We start from the raw sequence: 20252 nt of genomic DNA on the forward strand, positions 1-20252 counted from the left end.
AACAGGCTCCCGCTAGCGAACTGCACAGCTGCCGCTCTGTAGACACTGGGTGACTCAATGAACTTTAGAGAGCTGGGTCTCACGGTCGTACAATAGCATGACGCTGAACAGTTGACATGGTCTATGAGTACTATAGAATGAAGGGTTCAGATTGGACAGCTACGTCCTCAATCAATAAGAGAGAGAAAGAGGGAGCGAGAAGGCCAAAAAGAAGATGCTCTTCCCCAGGATTGTTACAGGGCTGTAATCTCCTCGCTAAATCGCCATAGCTGAATTCAACAGCACCTGCCGCTAATTTCTTGGAGAGGCATGGGAGAGAGGGCGAGAGAGAGAACATGCTGGCCCAGACTAGACAATGAATGGACCAGTCACGGGCACACACACTCTGACCCACAAGGCCACAGAGCAGCATGGGGAAACAACCTGACCCAACACAGATTAAGCTACTCCTACTGACACCAGGCTAAGCGACAGATCAAGGTTGAACTAAAATCCAATACTGTTAACTGGGCTGAGGAGAAGGCAATAATGTAGAGCGAAACAGATCAAGGTTGAACTAAAATCCAATACTGTTAACTGGGCTGAGGAGAAGGCAATAATGTAGAGCGAAACAGATCAAGGTTGAACTAAAATCCAATACTGTTAACTGGGCTGAGGAGAAGGCAATAATGTAGAGCGAAACAGATCAAGGTTGAACTAAAATCCAATACTGTTAACTGGGCTGAGGAGAAGGCAATAATGTAGAGCGAAACAGATCAAGGTTGAACTAAAATCCAATACTGTTAACTGGGCTGAGGAGAAGGCAATAATATAGTGCGAAACAGATCAAGGTTGAATTAAAATCCAATACTGTTAACTGGGCTGAGGAGAAGGCAATAATATAGAGCGAAACAGATCAAGGTACTGTAGCAGCGTGCAACCAAGTCAAAAGGAAATGAAAACGCACTCCGGTCTGTTACACTCACCTTTCTTGCGGTTTTCGGCTGCTCCATCTTGCTCTGTGGATGGAAAGTAAAATCCAGAGAAATAGAGTCAGTCACTTATTGGGGAGCAATTTGCAAACGGCTGCAATTCTGACCACCAACTTAATATATTTCCAATTATGTAAATCTGCCATTTTGATTTGATACCGTGAGAGACGTCAATCATTTTTATGAGAAGCCAAACAGATGAATGCTGGGATTGCATTATGACACGCACATTCTAAATCAGCTCCTCCAGCCAATAGGCCATTCTTACCCCCTAGCCTCATACAAAACAAGTCCACACACACACACACACACACACACACACACACACACACACACGATAGAACTACAGCCAGCCACTTTCATCATACACAAACACACTGAAAGCCTTAAACTGATCTACATCCTACTAAAGTATATCAACTTGTTTCAAAACCCTGAAACGTACGCACACATACACTATACATACAAAAGTATGTGGACACCCCTTCAAATTTGTGGATTTGGATATTTCAGCCACACCAGTTGCTGACAGGTGTATAAAATCAGGCACACAGCCATTCAATCTCCATACATAGACAAACATTGGCAGTAGAATGGCCTTACTGAAGAGCTCAGTGACTTTCAACGTAGCACTGTCATAGGATGCCACCTTTCCAACAAGTCCGTTCAAATTTCTGCCTTGCTAGAGCTGCCCCGGGCAACTGTAAGTGCTCTTATTGAAGTGGAAACGTCTAGGAGCAACAACGGCTCAGCCGTGAAGTGGTAGGCCACACAAGCTCACAGAACGGGACCGCCGAAGCGAGTAAAAATGATCTGTCCTCGGTTGCAACAGTCACTACCAAGTTCCAAACTGCCTCTGAAAGCAACGTCAACACAATAACTGGTTTCCATGGCAGAGCAGCCGCACACAAGCCTAAGATCACCATGCGTAATGCCAAGCGTCGGCTGGACAGGTGTAAAGCTCTCGCCGCCATTGGACTCTGGAGCAGTGGAAACACATTCTCTGGAGTGGCGAGTCACACTTCATCATCTGGTAGCCCGACAGATGAATCTGGGTTTGGTGGATGCTAGAACAACACTACCTGCTCCAATGCATTGTACCAACTGTAAAGTTAGGTAGAGGAGGAATAATGGTCTGGGGCTGTTTTTCATGGTTCGGGCTAGGCCCCTTAGTTTCTGTGAAGGAAAATCTTAACGCTACAGCATACAATGACATTCTAGACGATTCTGTGTTTCCAACTTTGTAGCAACAGTTTGGGGAAGGCCCTTTCCTGTTTCAGCAGGACAATGCCCCCATGCACAAAGCGAGGTCCATACAGAAATGGTTTGTCGAGATCTGTATTGAAGAACTTGACTGGCTCCACAGAGCCCTGACCTCAACCCCCATCAAACACCTTTTGGATGAATTAGAACGCCGACTGCGAGCCAGGCCCCACAGCAATGTTCCAACATCTAGTGGAAAGCCTTCCCAGAAGAGTGGAGGCTGTTATAGCAGCAAAGGGGGGGACCAACTCCATATTAATGACCATTTTGGAATGAGATGTTCGACCAGCAGGTGTCCACATACACTACATGACCAAAAGTATACACACACGGCCTTGATTGAACAGAACTACAATTGCTGAACAAAGAATGGCAGAAGGCACTGGGCTATATGTAGAACAAACACTAACAGCATATATCCCATCGTGAGCTGAAAGCACTCAATACAAGGCTGTCGACTGCACAGGCACAGCAGCATTGAACACAGCAACAAGTGCTAAAGGTAAAGCCTTGTCAACTATTCCCATTGACGCAGCAGCTCTCCCAAAATAAGTCCCACCACAGCTGAGACCTGATCTGTGCTCAGCTTAGCTCTAGTTCAAACCTCTCTCCTCTGTCAGCTCAGTGCCGTCTGCTCTGCTGTGTGAGTAAGTGATTAGTGTTGCTGCAGCGTACAGCCCAGACAGAGGCCACTGATTCTCTACCTGTCTGACTCTGCTTCCTCATACTTCTCTGCACATCAACTGCATCTATAGAAATTCAACAAAAGACTGTTGAGAGGAAAACTTCATTCCTTGTGATAAAATGATATAAAGCGTGGGTAGAGAAAACTGAATCATGAATCGATTCCGCCGCGCTCTGAAATGTCAACGTACTTTTCTTCTCCTTCTTCTCCTTCTTCTCCTTCTTCTTAGCCTCCTTCTCCTCCTCGTCATCGTCGTCTTCCTCCGAGGCGCCCAGTAAAGCGAAGATTATTCCAGTTTGAGAGTTCTCACCCACGGCGGTGACCAGCATTTTACCGGAACCCTCCATGACGTGGGTGCCTGCAGAGGGAAAACAGATAGGAGGGGGGGGTGAGGTAGTGCCGCCATAGACATACAACTGATGCTTACACTGTATAGGCCTCTGCCAGGTCTTTTCCTTACTATTACTTAGCTAAAGCCATGTAGACTAGGACTATGCTAACATTTTCCATTACAGTACAATTCTATGGGGAGAAGGGAATGTGGGTGTTCGCAGTCCTAGATGCTGATTCCTGTGGTAAAGTGAGTAAACCTGGGGGATACAGATAAGCATGATGTTTGTGCCTGCCTGCAGATAGAGAGGAGAGGTAGGGCCTAGCTAATGCTACAGTGTAAATGCTAGGTGTTCCCCTGACTATCACTGATCTAATGCTACAGTGTAAATGCCAGGTGTTTCCCTGACTATTACTTAGCTAATGCTACAGGCACCAACATTCCCCCTTACAATTACATGGACAGTGCAGTGTGACCTGCCTAGCTCTGTTGCACCCGGCTTCATGTATCTGCTATAAATGGGACTGATAGTAAGGAATATTTTGGATGTTTCCAGTCCTGGGTCTGGATTTGGGAGCTTGTGGTCATTGTGAGTAAATCTGAGCAGAAAAACTGTAGGCCTATTTTGACAGCTAAATATGAAAAACCGTAGGCCTATTTTGACAGCTAAATATGAAAAACTGTAGGCCTATTTTGACAGCTAAATATGAAAAACCGTAGGCCTATTTTGACAGCTAAATATGAAAAACCGTAGGCCTATTTTGACAGCTAAATATGAGCACATACAAACGTAATAAAGTGTATCACATTTTGGAATGACATTTCAAAAGCAGAGTCAAGCCTCAAATACTCGTCTTGGATGATAGCACACAAACACATTCGCACACTCCCAGCCTTTAATTAAAAGCCAATTGTGAGCCTCAGTGAATTAATGGAAACATGAGTCTCACAACACAACAGTAGCTTTCTCCAGAGTTTAATGCCCACAACTGAGACACAGAGAGAGAAATGCATTAAGAGCTCCCCATGCCTGTGTTAATTAATTAGGCAGGGGCTGGTCTGAACTGGGTGGGATGATGATGATGATAATACAGACTAAAGGCAGACAGTCTCTCTTGGAGGTGAGACCAAAGGGGCCTGGAAGAGGCAAACAAGCACTTTTAAAATCCCCTCCTTGGTGATCTGACCATAAAAAGCCCTTTTATTAAAGGGTCAACGTGCCTTCATAAAATGGGATTAGGGACAAGACGAGCAATACCCTCAGACGGCAAAATAAAACAGGGTTTAGAGGTAGGTAGGTAGAGATATATATATATTTCACAGCGCTCAAGTAGTCCTGGACCTACACCATCAAGTCCACAATCAGGGGTCCTACTGGAGTTCAGAAATATGCATTTTCAAAACACAGACCATCAACAAAATGTGTTTTAAACCATTTCACCTGCGTTTTATATTGAAAGTCAGTGTTGTTTTGCTTCAATAGTCACAGAAAATACATTAGTGCAACACATTGGAGAAAAAATAAATAAATAAATAAAATAAAAATCGCTTCATTTTCAGATGATAACAGAAGAAGTGCAACGCTATTTGGCTAGCACCCACATAAGTAAATTAGTTTACAATTATATTTTTTTTGTTGCAAAAACAATACATGGCCATCATATTTCTAATATTTATCATAGAATGTAGCCAGCTACATTTCCTAATGTTTTTCTTGACGTTAATATAGCATTTTACCTGAGGCTAGACCAAGAAAAGTCAGAGCACTGTCTGCTGATTGAATTCACCAATGTCATTCTCATCAGAGTGGAGAAGTGCAACCGAAGCACACCAGTCTGATGCAGAGCAGAGATTACAATAAGCAGCATTTCAGATCTGCCTTCACAAAACACAGCAAGATATTTCTTATGAGTTTTATCTTTATTTTTGTGGAAAAACGCCGAACTCCCTGACAGTACTTCTGGACTCTAGCTCAGAATATTGCTGGATACTGCCTGCATACCCCATTCCATGACAAAGTCAGATCATCTATCAAGGGCCTGGCCTTCTATTCCAGTTGCAAAAGTGATTTATTCCACCATTAGGGGTGGGGTACCTGGCCTTCTATTCCAGTTGCAAAAATGGTTTATTGGACTATTAGGGGTTGGGTACCTGGCCTTCTATTCCAGTTGCAAAAATGGTTTATTCCACTATTAGGGGTGGGGTCAAATCTAGGCCGGGAAACTGATCTACAACCACATGAGCTTCATAGTATAAGAAAACATGCCAAGGCAGAAGAACAAGAATAGAACAGCTACCTGACAACAGCATGGGGTCTCTATCCAGCGTTTTCTTGACGTGGTCCGACTCCCCCGTGAGGGAGCTCTCGTCGATTTTGAGATCATTTCCTTGAATAAGAATACCATCCGAGGGCAGGAGATCACCTGGGAGACACAAACAGAATAAATATTCCTTTATGAATTCACAAGACGTGTGGCTGAAAACAGAATACATTACACACTCTGGTCAACTCATCCTCGCCAATAACAGATAACTGGGTCCTAAAATGTCTTCCTATGTAGTGGACTACTTATTATTTTTTCTCCCCAATTTCAATCTTGTCTCATCGCTGCAACTCCCCAACGGGCTCGAGAGGCAAAGATCGAGTCGTACGTCCTCCGAAACATGACCCGCCAAACCACGCTTCTTAACACCCGCCCACTTAACCCAGCCGCACCAATGTGTTAGAGGAAACAACGTTCAACAGACGACCGAAGTCAGCCTGCAGGCGCCCGGCCCGCCACAAGGAGTCGCTAGAGCGCGATGGGCCAAAGCAAGCACCCCCAGCCAAACCCTCCCCTAACACGGACGACGGTGGGCCAATTGTGCACCGCCCTATGGGACTCCCAGTCACGGCCGGTTGTGACACAGCCTGGGGTCGAACCCGGGTCTGTAGTGATGCCCCGGGTGGCCATAGTGGACTACTTTTGACCAGGGCACATGGGGCTCGGGTCAAAAGTAGTGCACTTATATAGGGAATAGGGTGCCATTTGGGACGCAGAAAGAGATGCCTCTTACCGTATTTTATTTGTGCAACGTCGCCGACCACAATCTCAGCCACGGGGATTTGGATGACTTGGCCGCCGCGGACAACGGCAAACTTCTGCTCTTGTTCGATGCGGCTCTGCAAGCCGCGGAATTGCTTCTCTTTGCTCCAGTCATTGAACGCTGTCACCAGCACCACGCAGACGACCGACAGCAGGATGGCGGCACCTTCGATCCAGCCCGCCTCTGCCTCACCATCATCCTCCACCCCTCCAGCTGCGCTCCCACAGTCTGCATAAGGATCAAAGCACACAGTTACAGGGATACACTGCCAGGTGTCTAACAGACAAAATCTGAACACATATCATTAAATGTTGGTAATTAAATAGTAAACGGGTGACAACCAGGCCCAGACGGAATTGCCGTCCGCAGAATTTATTTTCAATAAATTCACTGCAGAGGGATAGTTTAAGTCAAAATACAAATAAAATGTACACAGTGCAGTACAATGGACACCTGCAGTGCCTTCAGAAAGTATTCACACCCCTTGACTTGATCCACATTTGGTTGTGTTGCAGCCTGAATTTAAAAAATATATTTAATTGAGATTCTGTCATTGGCCTAAACACAATACTCCATAACGTCGAAGTGAAAATATGTTTTTAGAAATGAATTCAAAAATGTCTTGAGTCAATAAGTATTCAACCCCTTGTTATGGCAAGCCAAAATAAGTTCAGGAGTAAAGATTTGCTTAAAAAGTCACATAAAAAGTTCCATGGACTCACTGTGTGCAATAGTGTTAAATATGATATTTGAATTACTACCTCATCTCTGTACCCCACACATACAGATAATTGTAAGGTCCCTCAGTCAAGCAGTGAATTTCAAACACAGATTCAACCACAAAGACCAGGGAGGTTTTCCAATGCCTCGCAAAGAAGTGTACCTATTGGTAGATGGGTACAAATAAAATAAAAAGCAGCCATTGAATATCACTGAGTATGGTGAAGTTATCTATTACACCCACTCACTACAAAGATACATGTGTTCTTCCTAACTCAGTTTTCAGAGAGCAAGGAAAATCACTCAGGAGTTTCACCATGAGGCCAATGGTGACTTCATTTGTATTTAACTAGGCTAGTCAGTTAAGAACAAATTCTTATTTACAATGATGGCCTACCCCGGCCAAACCAGGACAACTGTGCGCCGCCCTATTGGACTCCCAATCACGGCCAGATGTGATGCAGCCTGGATTCGAACCAGGGACTGCAGTGACGCCTCTTGCACTGAGATGCAGTGCCTTAGACCGCTGCACCACTCGGGAGCCCAAAGTCTCAGGAGCCTTAAACCAGTGACAGAGTTTAATGGCTGTGATAGGAGAAAACTGAGGATGGATCAACATTGTAGTTACTCCACAATACTAACCTAAATGACAGAGTGAAAAGAAGGAAGCCTGTACAGAATAAAACATATTCCAAAACATGCATCCTGTTTGCAATAAGGCACTAAAATTAAACGTGGCAAAGAAATTAACTTCATGTTCTGAATACAAATCGGTATGTTTGGGACATTTTGTTCAGATCGTTGACAACAACAAAAAAGACAATTAAATCCATTTTAATCCCACCTTGTAACAAAATGTGGAAAAAGTCAAGGGTGTGAATACTTTCTGAAGTCACTGTAGGTGGTTTACAAACTATCAGGGTGATCCAAAGTGCTCCGATTTAAAAAGAAAACATCTGAGTGAGCACAGGATGGTCAGACAACCAGAGTTAACTCCACTACTGCCTTGGCATCAAGTAGAAGACGTAAATAGAGGTGTTGCTTACGTTCTCTTTCGGCATCTGGAGGTCTATAGAAAGAAAGGCCTAATGAAACTATGGCTGCCACTTCCAGGATAATCAGTGTTACATCTTGCAATGCTTCCCAAACTAATTGAAGAAATGTTTTGGGCTTTTTCGGAGGTATTAAGTTCTGCCCGAACACTTCTTTTCTTTTGTCGATGTCTGCGGGCTGCCCACTTAAACCTGGGGGAAAGAGAGAGATAGATTAATCTAAGCCAGTACATTTGTGTTTCTACATTTTCTTAGTTTACCATTGAGATTTATATTTGACAACCATTACCATACCCACAGACAACAAGTCTGGGGGAAAATAACGGCAATATCCAATGCCTCATTAACCTCAACAACCATGCATGTAAACATTTGGTGAATGAATTAAATGAAAAATGGCCAGGATCAGAAAGATGGAATAGATTCAGTGAATACCAACCCAAATGGTCAGAGAGCCGTATTCTGTGGCAGGGCTCCTGAAAACAAGCACCCACAGGGCATCAGCATTTCTGACAGGTCGTGCAGTGCCAAATAAAAACAATAGAAAGCAACAATGCCACCCGGCGACAATACACGTTCTACTTCTGCAAAATAACAAGTCACGCTCTCAGATTTATCAAGGGTAGAATTCTAGGATATAAAAATCAAGGAGTCATGATATTAAGATAAATCACACAAGTGACTTTCCCCTGTCAATGATTGAATACAGATTGATAACGGGAGATGCAGTGATCATTTTTACATTCAGACAGTCACAGCAAGGCCCGATCATTGTCTCACATTCAACATGACAAGGCCCGACTGCTCTGCAGACCCATTCATTTGTGTACAGAGAGCATTCCACTTGCCGTACAGCTCACTCAAATGGCTGCTCTCCACAGTCAGAGGGCAGTCAGATTCAAAATACTTTTATACATTTGATGTGGCTTTTGGACCTTTATTTAAGCATACTGAACTGTGGAGGTAGATGGAGAGAAAGACAGAGAGAAGAGACTAATCAAAAGTGATCTGGGAGATATATTGGGAGGTTTTAAGCAGGCTCTAAGAGCGCAACAGAGAGACTAGAAAGAGAGATAGCTAGAGACAGACAGACATGGACTAATGAAGAGTGGGAGACTAGACTGGAAGGCTGTAGGGAGTCAGTCGGGAGGATGAGGCTCCCAGTCTAATGAATGGAGACCGAACAGCAGCAGAAGGGTCAGCAAGTGCTCAGAGTCGGCAGGCAAGCACTGAGCAATGACATCCCGTGTAGCAGTGGGTAATTAGCCAGCATTGCAGAGCAGCAGTGGGGTAGAGGAGGAGAGGAGTGAGGAGAGTAAAAGATAGAATGGAGGAGAAGGGGCATGCACACCTGCTGAGATACGATTCTCTGCCAGAAGGAGCTGTCAGAAGCAACTTTTGAACATGCTACTGCAACATCCAGTTTAATGTTTCAAGCACAGGAGACGGGGCAATTTGGCCACGTCAAGACCACTCTATTCACAGTATTACATCAAACCCCTGGTGGATAGCATGCTGGAATTCACCCCACAGAACAACAAGTAGTGAGCAATAGAGTAGAATATTGCGCTGCTGCTCAAAGCCTACTTACAGCAATTAGCCTATAATGTAAACCCCATGATATTAGTCATTTGACTGATCGTTTCCAGATCCAAAAAAAAGGAAGTTTTAAAGCTGCTGTGTATGTGTGCGTCAAACTGTATCTCGTAATAAATTAATATTTCTGTGTGTGTTTACATGTTAAAGTAGTGTGGGTCGAGGGGCAGCAATGCAGTCCCCCCCCCCCCCCCCCCCCCCCGTGTGTGTGTGGATGAGGTGCTGCCACTGCTGATGACTCACCGTTTACAGCTTGATCATTCCACCCCCCCATGCGTGAAATAAACATTAGTGACAAGAGAATGATTTAGGCAAGAGGACGTATGACAAAACAAAAGGTTCAAATCATGTTAGCGTTCTAATCATTTAGCTATTTGAAAGTCCATCACCAGTCACCCGCGCGGCTATTCATTAACTCTTTAATAATCGACTTGTACCCGCTTAACCCCTCCAAGTACTGTCCTATTCTGCCGACACTGTGGTTTAAAATTAGCCCTCTGGACTTCACTCGTGGTGCAGGTGGTAAAATGATTTGGGCAAAACAGCTGTGGCTACATGATCTCTGAAGACAGAGAGAGGACACATCTAGAATAGCTTCCCCTAGCAGGCGTCCATCTTTATACCAAACCTGCTACTTCTAGTTCAGTAGAAGTCCTTCAGCAGCCCCAACAGCACACATTTTAGTTGTAGACCGGCACAAACATACCTCATTCAACTCATTGAGCGCTTGCCGATTATTTGACAAGTTGAATCAGGTGTGCTTGTCCAGGGCTACAATAAAAATGATTACTGTTTGGGGTCTGGAGGAATGGAGTCGTATTAGACTATAGACCAGGGTTCTCCAACCCCGTTCCTGGAGAGCTACCCTCCTGTAGGTTGACTCCAACCCCAGTTGTAACTAACCTGATTCAGCTTATCAACCAGCTAATTACTAGAATCAAGTGCACCGTGCACTAGATTAGGGTTGGAGTGAAAACCTACAGGACCGTAGCACTGCACAGCTTATTCAAATAACCAACTCATCATCCAGCTTTGATTATTTGAAATTAGCTGTGTAGCGCTATGGCAAAAAACCCAAACATGTACCCGGGGGCCCAGGACCAAGTTTGGGAAGCCCTGCTATAGACAGTAGCTGATGGGAGCAAGAAAAGTTCTCATTCTGACAATCTTGCCCCAACAATTAGGAAACATACTTTTGTTCCATCAGCATCCTGCGCAAAGTCTCCCAGAGATTCTGTGTCAGACATAGCCTTGGTTTCAAAAGAGAACGATACTAGCAAGACTGACACAGCTTAAAAAGTACAGGTAGGTTCAAAAACAAAACCCCATGAAATCACCAATAACCAGAGACAAACCCAGAAGTGATCAATCAACTACCCTGCTGAAGGGACTTTAAAGCCAGAGATAACAGGTAAATCAATCTGCAGGCAGACGGGTATTGCAGCACTCCCACGAGATTTATCACCAGATAAATGTAGTAGCACCCAAAATATGTCGACTCTGAAGAGTTTGAACAATAGTGAAAGAATGAGCGGGCAATCTGAGAAGATTCAGGGATTGCATTAGCTTTCAGAAATCAAAACACAGACCATCAATCTGCAATTTAAACCGTTTCACCTGTGTTTTATATTGAAATTGTCCGTGTTTTTTTGCTTCGATAGTGATTAGGGGTGAGAAACAATAGTTGCATTCAGCAGAAAATGGCTACAATTTGATCAGATGACAACCGAAGTGCAATGCTATTTTGGCTAGCAGCCGCACGAGTATATTAGCTTTTTTGCAAAAATGATGCATGGCCATCATATTTCAAATGTTTATAAAAGAAAGAAGCCAGTTAATATTACATTTTACCGGAAAAAAGTAGCTACACATCAGTCTGAGCGCTGTCTGCTGATAGAATGGCCGTTCCTGAATGCAGAAAATTGATTGGTCTGACGATGAATCAAGATTTCTCATCCGAGTGGAGAAGTGCAACTAAAGCACAAAATGAATATAAAGATGAGCAGAAATGACAATAAGAAGTATTTCAGAGCTGCGTTTTACAAAACACAAGATATTTCTTACATTTTTTATCTTTTGTTTCCTGCGTGAAAAACAACTCTACATTAACGCATCCCTTAAGATTGACAATAATATTGTTGCTCAGGAGCAAAGCTTTTAAAATTCAGCTTATACAGAAGAATATGGTTAAGGGACAGAAGAACAGTCTGTTCAGTGCTGAAATAATAGTGGGAAACATCCTTGGGAATTATGTTACTGGCTCTAGTAAGAGGAGCAAGATTGTGGTTACAGTGTAGAAATTAGCCTTGTGTGTCATTCAAGGGTCTGGCGAGTACATATAGTATTCTGGCCTAAATATAGTGTGACATTCAAGGGTTATAGGAAGGCCTGCTCCCTTTAAAATAAAAATGTCAATGATGTCCCTAGTAATACTGTAACCAGTAAAGAAAGCATATTTTCCAAATAAAAACTGGAAGTGGACAAAAGATTAGTTTAAGTACTGGGCTTTAGAATGGAGAAATGGCCTACTAACTAATTAGCAATCCTCTTTCGATTGTCAAGCTGGCAGTAATCTTAAATGGCGGCTTAATTTCCTGGGCCAATAGTGAATGAGCAAATTGAAATACATGTGTCAAAAACTCTGGGGCACCCAGCCAAGTAGTGGAGCTGCTGCACTGCACACGCTGTGGAGGAAACAATGTGGAGCTATTCTGGTTTATCAGGGGCAGGGTGTCATGTGAAAATGCCCCCAATTTTCACATTCTGATTGTTTTGACTGTGTTCTGATCGATTGTGACATGTACATTTCTCTGAGCCTGAAAATGATCACAGTTCAATAATTGCACGCGCGTCTGCTTAGGTGGATGGCTGTGCTTGTGCGGATGTCTCGCCACACCCTCAATTAGCTAGCTAGCATAATTCGTGGTCGAGATGGCTTTTTCTCAGAGGTGTGCAGTTGTAGCTCGTTTGTATAGCTAAATAAACCCTTAGCTAGCTAATTAAGGCCGAGGGGGTGGGAGAGACAGCTGCACGAGCTCAGCCATCCACATAAGCAGATGTGCATGCAATTATTGAACTGTGACAATTTTCAGGCTGTGAGAAATTTTACAAAATGACGTCACAATTGATCAGAACAGTCAGAAAGAGAAAAGGAGAATTGGGAAAATTTTTACATGACACAGGGAAGGGCACTACTACAACAGTAGTTTCTGAACATGCACAAGGCCTAACTCAAACGGACAGATAACCCTACCTGATCTGATCCTCACTTATCCTTAATAAAACACCAACTGTCATGACTACTTACACTAAATTGTCTCTAGCTAGCATACAGTACCAGTCAAAAGTTGACACCTACTGGTTTGGTTACTACATGATTCCATATGTGTTATTTCATAGTGCTGATGTCTTCACTATTATTCTACAATGTAGAACATAGTAAAAATAAAGAAAAACCCTTAGAGTAGGTGTGTCCAACCTTTTGACTGGTACTGTAGATCAAGACAAAATAAAATCGACCAACCTCAATATCATACAAGGCATGGCCCTGTACAGATCCCCTGCTTTGTCATTACAAGTTCTACAAATCTTACAATTCACCAAAAATGCCCAAATACAAAGTGCTCAACAAATCCTTGCAATTGACACATATACATCAAAACCCCAGTTGGAGCCTTACTCTGGCACTTTTACACTGAGCTGGCAGAACAGAATCCAGCTATGACTAGGCCTATATACTTCTGTCTGTTAATCGTCTTGTTTCAATACTCACTGAATAAAGGGCAGGAGAGGACAAGTACCATAACTGACTGATCTAGGACATTTGGGATCATTCAAGCCTCAAGTATTAGCAGCCTTTCTGTTTGGCATTTCAACCGGTTGACACAGATGCTCAGTTTAGACGATGATCATTGTAAATTTGCTACTGGCACCGATTCTGTATATAGATCACATTCTCTTTTTTCTTACTTCTCACATTTATTTTTTAGTTGAACTATTTTGATATTGAATACTGCAATGCTGGGAAGGTACAATATTTTAACTTGAATAAAACAAAGAGTTTTTAAATAGTGAGCGAGTGAGGCTTTTCCTTTTTAAAGAATGTCAGCTATGAATATGATAAAATAAATAAAAATTGGATGAAATGGGGCAACCATTGTCCAAATCATTTAAATATTGTATATACTATAACATCATGGTATGTTAACTCTAATACAAACCTATCTGATGTTCAAACCTACAAACCCCTGTGCCACATCTGAAGTTCAAACCAACAAATGAATGTGGCACAGGGTTTGTAGAACCTACAAACAGATGTGGTACAGGCCATTCACTACGAGTACTGAAACAGTGCAGAGCACTGACTGTGGTGGATATGCAGTGCCATTTTAATCTTGGATCAAACAGAAAATCCCCTCCCCCAAGAGTTCACTCCAGGTCATGCCGGCGATTAGGCACAACAACTTCTATGTGGAGACTGGAGAGAGAGCAGTAAACCAATGTATGCAGGAGCGGCTCTACACAGGCAAGTCCCTGATGTAAAGTGACTCTGCACTTTTTCCACACACTTGGCATGGCCAGATCTGCTGAGTGAACAGAGGATCAGCGCCTACACACACACAGGCAGGATATAAAGCAGACAACATAGAACGTCCCTGAGGAACGGAACAGTGGTGCTGCTTACCCGCCTTTTAAAAATAGGATAAATATTGCATTGGTGGTAGGGACTAATATACACACACTTTAAAAAGCAGTGGCATTTTTCTAGATTAGCTGCTACATGGAGCGAGACATTGCTGGGGAGAGCCCTGAGAGACCTGAGCCCCGGCTACAGCAGGAAGGAATACTCTCGGACAGACTCTGGTAACGTGTTTTTAACCCTCGTCTCCAGGGCATGGAGAAAGGGGGATAAATGCATGCCATGCTGCTGGAGAGAGGCAGAGCAAAACGGAACAGGCCAGCAGACCAGTTCCGGAGATGAGCTCATGTCTTGCCCACACCACAACGTTAAACCAGTTACTAGCCGCACACACCATCCTGTCCTGTCCCCACATGTGGAACATTGACCTGCAGAGTCTGGTACTGTGCCCAGGCAGACAGCTGGTCTGTCTGAAGCCTCCCTCCACACACCAGAGGTGAAAAAAAGAGAGAGAAAGAGACACAAACCCAGGAATAGCTCAAGGCCTGGACCGGGTCAGTGCCACCCTCCCCCAGGCCACCTGTCTACTAGGACACCAGCTTTCCAAGGAAGTGATGTCAAGGTGCTGTGGATGACACGGCCCAATGACATGCTTGCTAAGCAATGCATTTTTGCCATGAAACACTTTCAGAACCACACGTGTCACTAGCACTCACAACTAGCATTCACCACTAGCATTCACCACTAGCATTCACCACTAGCATTCACAACTAGCATTCAAGAACAACAGATCTAATCCAAATGAAGAGTGATGAAGGTGAATTGGTTGAGAAATAGAATGAGGCGGTATCTACCGTCTACAGGTGACGTTTTCAATCGGGTGCAGAGTCCTTGAACGTCCCCATAACTTTCCCCGATTTTGCCTATTGCCTCTGCCCCCCGCAGTTCCATGAGAGACCGCAGGTCCTTTAGCGAGCAGCCAAAGTCCCCATGGTGGTTGGCCGTGGAGTTCTTCACTCCGCTGTAGGAGTTGTTTGCCATAATGTCCCTCTGCGTGCGCTCCGTCGGCTACGGTGAAAAATGGCGTCCCAAAGGGAGAGCTAAAATCCTCAGCAAGCGAGCCCAGCAGTAGTTCCCATAAACAGCTACAAGTCCTTCAGAGGATGATGGTGGTGAAATGAGGAGACTCCAGGTAGAAGGACTTCGACAGATCAAAAGCCATTTCCCTCAGACCGTGGCCCTATTCTTTCATGTTGACCGAGGTTCACACACAGACTCAGAGAGAAGACAGCATTCGAGGATCTGAAAGGAGAGAAAACGTAAATCTGGTCATTCAGAATTCAAATGGCATGTTTAATTTCAATAATATACTAGCACTTATGAAAAAGTCACAAGGCAACACACTAATGATATAATACAAACTATCAGGTAAAGACGCTTGTAGTCGTTCACTTCACAGCACCACTGAAAATAGATTGTAGGAACCACAGGTCACTGGCAAAGACTCAACTTGATACGCTATCCTTTTGAAGAGAAAATATTATACTTATTTGAGGCACACCACCGTGGGAAGCAGTCAGCCATTTAAACTCATGGACAGACAGGGCTGACATGTTATTCAACATTAGTATTATCCTTGAGCCCTATGACAAATGTGCATAAAGGCGGCAGAATTCAGTTATGACATCGTTTTTGCACTATCCACTAAGTTTGAACCATATCGCCTGCCGTAGTTAAAGTGCTAATAAATCAGAACAAATGCCCTTTCAATTTTTTCAAATTACCAGCAACTTGAAGCAACAATTTGGATTATGTCTACTCTGCTAATATCCATAAAAACGACAGACCTTAAAAAGACTGACTTCGCACTATTGAGCCATGTACAATAGTGCGAACTTAGCAAAACGAGTAATTTGTGGTAAGTGCATGAGGGCCGCCATCTTTATGAACCTCCGCTATTCAGTAATTGCCTTACTGTTAGGGATCAATTTGGCTGCCGACTAACTGACCCTCATTAACTGGTTAACAAACGGTTACATTTTTCACAAATAGTCAAATGTGACAGAAAATACTATCAGATCTGTATAGAATGACGAGATGCTTATTTCGGCACCCTAACAAAAAGGCAGTCGTCACAAGGCTGCAAGGCAGGCGACAGAAATGCATTGGGCTTGTTTTGATAAGATTCTGGCGAGAGCTGAACCTCTCACTTAGCCTCTTCCTCTGATACTATGCATGCATACAAGGACTGGATATTTTTCATTAAGAGCTTAATGGAAACATGTATATAGCAAGCTCATTGTGTTAGTCAAAATGCTATAGCCTTTTATTGAACATGCAACTCCTGCAATGAAGCAGCTAATAAGTCATTTTAAAACATTTGCCAAAATGCAATTAGCTGGAAAGCAGCGTTCTAAACAGCACGCCTAATGCGAGAGTTTCCATATGTGACAGAGATCAACATCTCAGAAACTGAGAAAGAGGGGGACAATCTATAACAACGACGAGGATGAGTTGCTTTTACGATTGTGCCTTCGGCTTCCGGACTTCGAAAGAAAGTCGATATGAAAACCAATAGAACAGGAGAGAAATGCTGGTTAATGGCATCAGGAAGTCTTTATAAACTAATTGCCTCCACGTTTCTATGGATGGATTTTTGCAAGGCTACTTTGAAGCAAGGTAAGACATGCCTCATTATTTGAAGTAAAATGTTAACTTTCAGATAATTACTGCCTCGAGTTCACATTGCAAAGAGGTGGGTGACGCACTGATAGCCTGCCTACGGTTGACGATAGCCTATGCACTCAAATGGCAAATGGGAGACGTACTTTAATTACGAGTTGAAATTGAGAAATAAAGTCATTTTTAAATCGTGGCCATCAAAGTTTAACCACGCGATTGAATGTAGAATATTTATTTGTTGCGCTTTGTTGATTGGGCTTACAAAAGCACGTTTCACTCCAGTGAGGAGCTACTCTGGCGCTCTCTGACAGGTGGCAAGATATCCTGCTCCTCAAACTAGGCTCAAACTATGCTGTGCACGTTTGATAAATAAGATGCATGACGACTAACAAAAATACACGTGCTAATTTAATTTCACACAATTATGCAAATGAGCCTATAGACCGATAAGCATGACCGATCAAATGTATTTTCAGGGGCTAGATTAACGGTTAACATCCCTACTTACTGCATATTTCTCTCTATACTATAAACCCCACGAGAAGCACAGGCAAACAGATGTAGGTGGTCACTACAGTAAAAGCAGAGCCAGACAAAATGTATTGTAGTTAATGTATGATAATTTATGTACTAACGCACATGTAGAGTTCTAAAGTCCATTCAACTGGTATACAAGTCAAAATATGAGCATTTCACTTAGCCTAACTGGAATTACTGCAATAATTATAACTCATGAAACTCCCAGCTTCCTCCCACATAGTGTTTGGTGCTTAATGTGAAGTAGCAATATAGGCGAACACCCTTCCTACCTCCAGAGGAATCTCCATATCCACAGAGTCCATCATCAAAATGTCCCTGCTACACTTATTTCAGTTGTGCAATTAAAAACCGTTTGACATTCAGTGTCCCCACAATGGCTAGTGGCGATTCATTGGGAGATGGGGCTGGCGCTCACTGAATGATCATCTCAGAAAATACTCCTTTTTAATCTAATTAGACAATCTCTGGCATCATCTGGGAGATCCAGTCTCTGCTCTGCTGACCAAAGTGAAGAATAAAGCACAGCAGTCGTCAGCCTGTTTTAAGGACGATTCCATTTTGACTAATTTCTTAGAATCACCACAAGGAAATGTGCCATGTTCAAAGCGGGGAGAGGGATGCACCGGAATTAGGAAGTCAAAAAACATCAGGAAAGATGACATGTAAAAGGCAGCTTGTATGGAAAGACCATTCAAATGGGCAATGATGAAAATGAAGTTGGAATCAGGTGTGCTCGCTCTGGAATAGATCAAATACATGGAAAGGCTGGGGGTCCCAAAGGAGAGGTTTTAGAGTCACTGCTCTAGAGGAATTTACCACTGTAGGGCAGGCGGGGTACGCACTTCCTACTCCCTCTCTGAGGTCACCAGCTGGGCAGTCGGTTTTATTCACTGTCTACATTCATGTCTGGGTGTAACAATGAACTGAATGAGAGAAAAAGTAGTGAGCACGCTTCCCTTTTTCAAGTCAGATCAGGAACATAATATTCATAATTGCATCTGCATTAGGCCAAAACCCCTGAATACTCTAAGATTCCCAGAAAAGAGTGCTTTAATGAGGGCGCGAATGTGGTACAATCACACAAGTGAAAAATGTAATTTCAGTAACTGGACAAATGAGAGCAACCCAATGAACCCACTACTTTCACACTTGTTTTTGAGAAACTATTTGGTCACGTGTCAATTCTATTTGGAGCCATCTGCCATGGAAAAAGGACAGGATTTATTATTCTTTACACAACATAATTGCAGGGCTGGTTGCAATTCTGAGGTGACATAAAATCTCATTTGAGAGGGAAATACCCCTTTTGTTGGCCACAAGTTTGGGGTGAGGTTGAAACGTACACAGAGGTTTCCACCAAAATATTTCACGTGGTAGTGTTTTTTTATAGTTGTGAGATGTGCCAAAACACAAAGTGAAACTTTTTACCGTTGCCTAAATAGAATTTGTGCTCTAATTTTAGTGTGGCCCATTTAAACAAGGAGGGTTGTAGTTCCTTATTGAAACTGTGGCAACTTGCATTCTGCCTGACAGGAACGGCATCTTTCCACAACTTAGATAAATTCAAGTGAATTTCGACTGTGGCCCAGATGACTTACCATGTTAACTTGCCTATTGCGGTGTGTGACGCGCTCAATGTGTTTTTTTCCCCCCTAAAAATGGTCCTCTAAAAATGGTTGGCATATTTGAGTTGCCCTTAGCACCCAGCGAACACACATGTTCAACCCCAAAGTAATGGCGGCGGTCAGGCTCCATTTCCCTTGTCCTCACATCTCATGCTCTGAGCCTGTCCCCCTGCGAGCGGCTGCACCGCCAAGATGAAGGGAGTGCAAACATTTGCTGAGCGGTGACAGTTTCAGGTTGCGGAACAGATCACATGTCACAACAGTGGAAAATCATTGTGATTGGATCACCAAGCTAACAGCTGGCATGGTATGGTTGAACAAGGATAGGAGCCAGGTTAACCCTTTGTGCACAACACCAGCAAAACCCTTACTAAGTAAGAGAAGACCAAAGAAATCTATTGGTGTTTCACTTACAACCGTATACGAAGACATTTGTCATAAAAAAGCCCAGCAGTTATTCCTTTCCAGGGAGCAGAAAATGAGATGTAACAGATCTCTATGGCCAAACAGTGCAAATGTTATCTGTTGCTGGACTTCCAAGCAATTCTCTTGGTCATGGTTGGCACTTTGAACCCCTCTCCATGCCAACTTACTTGTTGTGAGTCAAGGACAGCCATTCCAGGGATCCCTCTGCTATGGTCTTGCTGGTGCCGATGGGGGTATTTTTAGCATCCTACAGACTACCCCTACCTGTCCCCATTCCCCACTCTGGCCCTTGCTGAAGTGGGTCAGGGCGTGTAAATGTGGAGGGTACAAAGCAGAGGCACGCACCCAGCCTTACTCATGTCATGCAGCATGGCTCAGTGCTATCAGAGGGCCACTTCACACCAGAGACTGGGCACTTCTCTACTGTGTTCTACATGACCAGCCTGCCAATTCACGACACCATGCAGAGGTGTCCCAGCCCGGCGTCAACTCTACGACACACTTCCTCTTCCCAGTGCTCTTCTGCTCATTTAAATCGAGATTTGTGATGGTCTCTTGGGGGACATTTAAAAATTGTCCTTTGCGTCTCCACTTTCCCTTCTGTACAAGCAAATGGAATAAATTGAGCCTCTTGA

The 20252-nt window shown here is 43.6% G+C and overlaps 1 protein-coding gene across 6 annotated transcripts in view; it reads right to left on the reverse strand.

The window, feature by feature from the left end:
• Positions 1–20252, reverse strand: part of atp2b1a (ATPase plasma membrane Ca2+ transporting 1a) — a 53800-nt gene that overhangs the window by 25417 nt on the left and 8131 nt on the right. For 4 of the 6 annotated variants that reach the window (XM_029742532.1, XM_029742529.1, XM_029742530.1 and 1 more), the window contains exons 2-8: positions 15199–15646; positions 8104–8301; positions 6308–6565; positions 5548–5673; positions 3110–3277; positions 2939–2983; positions 966–998 (exon numbers count right to left, since the gene is read on the reverse strand). In XM_029742532.1, the coding sequence (XP_029598392.1) occupies positions 966–998; positions 2939–2983; positions 3110–3277; positions 5548–5673; positions 6308–6565; positions 8104–8301; positions 15199–15385 (1015 nt within the window). In that variant the 5' untranslated portion in view covers positions 15386–15646. The remainder of the gene's footprint in view (positions 1–965; positions 999–2938; positions 2984–3109; positions 3278–5547; positions 5674–6307; positions 6566–8103; positions 8302–15198; positions 15647–20252) is intronic. The other 2 variants (XM_029742533.1, XM_029742531.1) reach the window with 1 other exon arrangement.

The sequence above is a fragment of the Salmo trutta genome, chromosome 40 (assembly GCF_901001165.1).
Source record: "Salmo trutta chromosome 40, fSalTru1.1, whole genome shotgun sequence".
Classification (NCBI taxonomy): Eukaryota; Metazoa; Chordata; class Actinopteri; order Salmoniformes; family Salmonidae; genus Salmo; species Salmo trutta.